Consider the following 7,500-nt stretch of genomic DNA (forward strand, 5'->3'; position numbering starts at 1 on the left):
TGGGCATTGGTCTTTGAGATTAGCCTACTGTCAAATCCTGGACCAGATCAATTAATCTGAGTACATAGCATTCTCTCCTTATTCTTTCATCATATTAGCAGCAGCAAAGCATCACCTGCACAGCCATCGCTAATGTATAGCATAAATGGGAATCTCCTTAATCTAGTCAGCATGTATGGAGGAAATAAAACTTGAAATGTTTCATATCAATATCTTGTACATTTATTGAATTTTTAACACAAAAAAAAAAAAAAAATCCATAAATTGGAATTCTGTAAGTTGGAATTCAACATAAGTCCGCAAGGCAACAAAATATTGAATTATCAAAAGAATTGTCTAAGGAGGTGATTTCAGCAAATTTTTTTGCAAGTCAGCACCATGTTGACTTGACCACATCAAGCCAGACCAAACTTGGCATAACCTACACAGTAATCATTAGTGTGTAGGTTATGACATGATAATAAGAAAAGTTACTGGTTCTGGTTCTGGTTGAAGGTTGGGAGGTTTAGCCTTTGCAATGGAATCTCCTTGATGCAGAGTTATGTGTAGTTTCTTTTTGTGGTCTCACCTGGTCTCATGTTTCTCTCAAACGTCTTTTAATTTTCCTTGTACTTTTCTCTATTCTTCCAGAAACCATATAATTTTTTTTTCTAAATACTACTCTTGTCAAAAAAGGAGCTCACTAGTAATCCAGTCTCATTTTTCTGTATACAGTCTTTGTAATTTATCCATAAAGACTCTACATAAATAGATAATGAATATTGGATTACTGTTGAGGTTTTTGACAACAGCATTATTGAAACAAATAAACACTATACAGTTTTTGGAAGAAAAGAAAAGTACTAGAAAAATTAAATGATGTTGGAGAGAAACAAGACAGATCAGACTGTAAAAAGAAGCCATAAACAAAACAACATCTAGGATATGCAATTGCAAAGCTCTCCCAACCTATCAGAACCAGCAGCCCTTCATAGCATCATGTCCTTGACCAAGGTGAAAGGGGAGGCTCTAGCAGGAGGAAGGGGATTAAACTGAAAACAGAAGGGCTTTCCAAGCTTTCTTTCTTTTTTTTTTTTTTTGTGACATTTTATGCAAGTCAGAATTTCAGTAAGTTGATATGCTGAGCCCCTATTATGCCAACACGAGGTGTTTTTGTAAATAAACAAAAACTTTTTGTCAGGGAATTATAAACACACTTTCATCAACAGTACATTAAGGTAATTCCTCACTGTATACCAGTACATGTGGCTAAAGCAGCCACCATACTACCATACTATACATACAATACATACTCGTACATGTCAGAATTTTCATGTTATAATCCTTGATGTGAGACTTGAAGATGAAGAGGGTAACCATTGCATTTAATGAAAACAAATTAAATGGATTGCTTATGAACAGGGTTATGAATACTAGAGCTGTAAGTGACATGCTTGCCTTGTATGTATAATGTTGACTGAATGATTTAATTTATGCATTAGGAGTTAGTACAACTTATTTCATACACATAGAAATTATAAATAATGCCAACTCTCACAAGGATAGCCCATAAAAGTTTCTTGTAATATATATTCAGTGGCATAAAAGGGGGACTGGATAGAGGTAGAGTGGTATAGGGGATGTAATAAGGGTGATGTAAGCAAAATTCTCAGGATGAGTAATCAGAATTGAATGAGAGATAATGGGTTCAAGCTTGAAAAAGTTAGATTTAAAAACGACTTCAGAAGGCATTGGTTCTCAAGTAGTAGTAGATGCTTGGAATGGAGTCAGTAACAAGGTTTTTTAGTGCTGAGTCAACAGAGAACTTTAAAAGGAGATTACACAAATTTATGTATGAGGATGATAGGTGGAGATAGGTAGCAATGTTTCATATATAGCCTGACCAAAGATAAGATATTTTAAGTATAGCTCAGCAAGCACTTGTTTTTCCCCACAATGCGTCATGCCATGTATCCGTAATGTCACATCTGTAAAAACAAATACGTCACTGGAGATCCTGCCAACTTGGCCTTCAAGACACTCAAACACAGGTCTTCCTCCAGAAGACTGGAGAACTCACTAGAATCTAACCAGCTAACTTAACTGCTACCAGCACCTTCAGGGCATTAGAGGCTGTTGCACCACAGCCTGCATGGCCCCATCAAATATCCAACAAGAACAACAACTGGAGACCCTGGGTAGTGTTGTGTGTAAAAGTGTACCTTGCACTCCACACTCCTCTGTTATCTTTGCTCAAACTTGTGTATGAAAGGGTGTATGGGGCTGATATCCCAACCAGAGCAAGCATGATCATGAGTGAGTGTCACCAGGCAGCAGTGCCAGACGACCCCTTCTCACACATAGGAGCAATATCAAATATGTTTACAGTGTCATTCTATATACATAAACATGCAATGAGATTATATAATATACCTTTAGACAGAATTCCTAGTAACACAGGTAAAATTGAACTATATTCATGAACAAAAGTATGTAAGTTGATTTTCTAGTGAATTGGCATTTAGATTTATTTGGTCATCTCAAGATTTCCAAAAAAGTATACCATTGATCGCAAGCGTATTAATGTAGACAGTGAAAATGGAGGCAACATGTCTGTGCCACTTGAAGCTCCAAATTACATATATCAACTTCCTAGTATGTGGAATTAACAATTTTAATTGAAAATAGGCAACTTGAGTGTCCTGGCAAGAGTAATGCTATATATCTAACCAAAACAAACATCTGACTGGCTGGCCTTAGTTGAAGTTGACAAACATGTAGTTGGACAACCAGTTAATTCCTGCTGCATTGTCGATGAAGCTACTCCATGAACCTGTGGCTTCCTGTATTCCTCTCCCACTATGCCAGAGCAGTCCTGAGAGATGTTTGTTTTGGTGTTCGATTACTTTGCCATGTCACTTGCTTCCTGAAAGAGATGCTAAAATCCCCACAAAAATAACTTTCCCCATATATCACGATGTTACAGAGTATGTTATGTCACACTATATAATACAGTCTTATTTTTAATCTTTTTCAGTGTCCAAGTCAATAGATTTGCTGTATCTGAAATACTGATAACAATATTACTAAATAATCACAAAAAATATTTGTTATGAGTAACTTCTCTTAAAATTATCCATACAAGATATTTAAAAGTCAGCGCAGAATTTAGAAAGTATCATAATGATCAATGTTGTATGCATTTGTATGCACATGATATTTACAATAACAATATTTTAGCTCATGTCACTAGGGGACATGCAGTAGCAATGATATCTGGCAGATTAACTCTGAAAACTCCTCATCATGAGTATATACATATATAACACATCATCAGTAGTCTTATAATCTATTATTTATTGAATATTTGAAACCTCTGAGTACCTCTGTCTCACACAGTTCCATACAATATGGACATATCATCCTGCACTTTAACTTTTTTAAATAAATACTGTGAATTCCATGTTTATCTTGGTAGTGTAGAGAAAGGAATGACTCATGCTGTCCGAAATAATATCTCAGTGAGAAATGTTCTGTATAAACTAATTTGTTGGTCAGTTCCAATGTGGCATTGCTGATGTCCACTCTGAAAATCTTAATAAAATGTCATATTTCTTAATTATTTGATAATAACACATAGTGATTGTGGTAATGCATATCAGTAAAATAATGTCTACAATTTTGGCTGGAAGGAAAACATAGACTTACTGGAGGTTTCAAGTATTCAATAAATAATAGATTATAAGACTACTGATGATGCTTACTTGGTTCTCTTACCTGGAGGGCTTCCTTACGCCCACACATCAAATGATGGGAAATGGGAAGCTGTATCCTGCTGATGCACCAGCTCTAGTAAATACTTGCAATTAGGGAAAAAATAAAAAAAAATATCAGAACTGGCTGGATAGTGCACCATGAGTAGCGATAATAGGTTTTCATTGATGACAGTGAGGTGTCCATACATATTCAAAGTATGAGGTAATTTGCAAGTTCATGCTTAAATGTAGCCATATTTACACAACTAACAAGCCCAAAAGTCAATGTGTTCCAGAGGTCCATGTGTCTTATATTAAAAAATCTTTTCCAGACCTCAAGCTGTATTCTGGTGTGAGCATTTTTATAGTAGTGGTCTCTTGTGCAACTCAACAAGAGATGAGGAAATGAATCACCCCAAGAGATTGGCAAGTGACCAAGAAAAATCTGCCAATATTTAATAATGTCATGTCTGAATAATCTGCCCGTGACTGAGTACAAGGCTCTGAGAGTAGTCTGAATCCTCCATCCCATTTATTTCTCTTGTTCATCTCCTCTGAACTAACTCTAACTGCTTGTTACATACCCCAAATTCCATACAGAAGATGCATATTCTAATAATGGATGTATTTGAATGGTGAAAAGAGGAACTATGAAAAAACAATCACAGTTAATTGTAGATTTAAGAATACTGGTTGCTATTTCTGCTTTATGTATTGTATTGGATACCTGTTGATGAAATTTTAGTTTATAATCAATACACATTTGCAGGTCCATAGCAGAAAATTTAAATGGGAGAGATATATTATTGATATGATAATCAGCATCCTGGCCCAGCCCAGCACAGCCCAACCCAAAAAGCATTATTTGTAGTAAATCTTAAAGCTGTACATTTTGAGGAATTAAGTGAGAGTCCTCAAGACTCTGAGACCTGAGAGAGTGTGTTTATGTATCCCTGGCAGGACTGCACTGCACTCAGTACATTTTCTTTTGTACTTGCTTTGATAATGATATATAACTTTAAATCATCAGCAAATATCTTAGAAGCTGTAATGTTGCAACTACCTTGCGTTGTACACACTCATAATGACAATTGATCGTGCTTGCTCTGGTTGGGATATCAGCTCTATAGACTCTTTCATACATGAATTTGAGCAAAGATAACATAGAGGGTATGGAGCACAGACAATGTCACTGCCCCTGGTGCCCCACACAGCCGGACACACCAGAACACCCGCTGCTATACTGCCCTCATCACCATTCCCACATGAATACATTTTATGCTGACAAGGTAAAAACAATAACCTAAACAGAAAAATTAAAAGACTGAAAAATCACTTCTCTGTATAGCAAAATGCCTGCACAGTACAGTACTAAATATACAAGGCTACAGTATATTCCTCTTAACCTGGAAGAATTATTATTTTTTTTTCATAGAAGTAAAAACAAGTCATACCTGTGTTTAAATTGTTATTATAATGACTAGGGTCTAGGGTCAGTGTACTAACCTCTTCCATAGTACAATATTACCTATATATTCTTAATGAATATTAATACCACATCAATTTAAACTATTATATAACTCTTTAAGAGAAGACAACATGTGTAAATCCTAGAAAAATAACAAAAACGTGGAGAAAATATTTGGATTTGAACAAAACTCTTGCTGGCAAGCGTCTTGAGCATGCATCACCACCTTGACACCATAGAGAGCTTGACATCATGGCTGAGTTGATAATGTTCCACTGAATTAGCTTTATCTGTCTCTCATTCTCGGTCCCAATGGCTCCTTGCAGCTTTCCTTATTTTTATATGTTCATTCAAATAGAGTGGCAGATGAAGAGAATGGATTCAGTAATCAGGTTGTTACTGCTGAATTATCAGGGAGCTTTAAAAGAAGATTATATAAATTTATGGATGATGATAGGTGGAAATAGGTAGGAATGTTTCATAGGACTGCCACTTATAGGTCTGTCAGCTTTTTGCACCAAAACTTGTGTTCTTGTGTTCTTTTATTATAGACTGACTGTTTTCAGCTTCTTTCTCTTTCTTTCTCATTGCCACAATGTTGCATCTCTAGCTATCTTCTACTGCTATTTTCATGTTAACTGCTCTTCTGATCTTGCTAACTGCATGCCTTCCCTCCTCCCGCAGCCTTGCTGCACAAAACTTTCTCTCACACCTATTCTGTCCACCTCTTTAATACAAGAGTTAACCAGTATTCTTAATCATTCATCCCTTTCTCTGGTAAATTCTGGAACTCCCTGCCTGCTTATCTATTTCCACCTTCCTATGACTTGAACTCCTTCAAGAGGGAGGTTTCAAGACACTTATCCTTCAATTTTTGACTGCCACTTCAAACCCTATTTTGTGTTAGATTTATGTTGCCCTTGGCCGGTGTCCCTCCTACATAAAAAAAAAAAAAAAATCAAATAGATAGAAAGCATCCCTGTGATTGTCGTCTGATATGTTGCCCTTTCCACAGCGGTCATCGGGGGAGGCATTGGAGGCACTGCTGCGGCCTACTTCCTTCACGACCTCTTTGGGGACGAGGTGCTCATTGACCTGTATGAGCCAGATCACATTGGTGGGCGCCTGGCAACGCTTAGTGTGGCAGGTCAAGAGTATGAGGCTGGAGGCTCTGTCATCCACCCAGCCAACCAGTACATGAAAAATTTTGCTGCACAGTTTGGTGAGGTTCATTTATTTATTCCTGGTTTTCTAGCTCTTGAAATCCAAAAGCATATTCTCTCTCTCTCTCTCTCTCTCTCTCTCTCTCTCTCTCTCTCTCTCTCTCTCTCTCTCTCTCTCTCTCTCTCTCTCTCTCTCTCTCTCTCTCTCTCTCTGATATTAAGTTTAACAATTGAATGACATAATTTCTTACCAATGTCATATTATACATTGCACATTTACTTGTGTTGTCTTACACAGGAATCTGTCCACAGTTTTCCCTTTATATTTGCAAGAGTTAGGAGACACAACTATGTGGATTTTAGGCAGAGAGGTCCTATTATATGAGCATCCAATATACGAGAAACCAATGATACAACATGTGTAAATTAGGGACTGTTTTCTTTATACAAGTGCAAAAATCCAATGATGTGAGCTTCAGTCTGAGGCGAGTAAAATTACAAATTTTAAAATGTGCGCCTTCTTGTACCAAGCTGCTAACACATCCAGGCTGTATGGTGATGTACAATGATTCAGATACACAGAGAACGAGTTTATGAGCACTGGAAGACAAATGCGCACCCCTCCCTTGTCCCTCACCTACCATTCATTCCCCATGCCAGTTCTCTTTTAAACTGAACTCACTGTCTCCCAGACTCCTACCCTTACAGCCTTACTGTTCATTATTATACTCATCTCTATCATAATTTTTCCTGCAAGCATATTTACAGTAAATGTACAGTACAAGTATATTGTACAGTGCTTTATGTGATTGATTGATGCTTGGATGTGTTACAGTATTACTGTTAGCATGTTCTTTCATTTTGCTGTCTCAGGTGTGGTGTTGTGTGTGTGACTGACCATGTGGTGTATAGATTGTGCCTTATTTTGGTTCTCTAAAACTTACCTTTGACAAGGATCACAGAACCTAATCCCTTTTTTTCCCCATTAGTTATGTGTTTTGTTATACAAGAATTCGCTCTACGAGCAATTCAAATGGAATCTAACTGCTCATATCATTTGGACCTTCCTGTGTTTATGTAAGAGTCCTCTAGACTTTCAAACAAGAACACATGAAGGGATGTATGGAGTATGGTT

At 37.0% G+C, this 7,500-nt stretch overlaps 1 protein-coding gene across 1 annotated transcript in view; it reads left to right on the top strand.

Annotated features, from left to right (window-relative positions):
- The window catches only part of LOC135113774 (prenylcysteine oxidase 1-like), a 210,812-nt gene that overhangs the window by 16,148 nt on the left and 187,164 nt on the right, over positions 1–7,500 (top strand). The window contains exon 2 of the mRNA XM_064029358.1: positions 6,218–6,424. Coding sequence (XP_063885428.1) covers positions 6,218–6,424 — 207 coding nt within the window. The remainder of the gene's footprint in view (positions 1–6,217; positions 6,425–7,500) is intronic.

Source organism: Scylla paramamosain, chromosome 26 (assembly GCF_035594125.1).
Source record: "Scylla paramamosain isolate STU-SP2022 chromosome 26, ASM3559412v1, whole genome shotgun sequence".
Taxonomy (NCBI): Eukaryota; Metazoa; Arthropoda; class Malacostraca; order Decapoda; family Portunidae; genus Scylla; species Scylla paramamosain.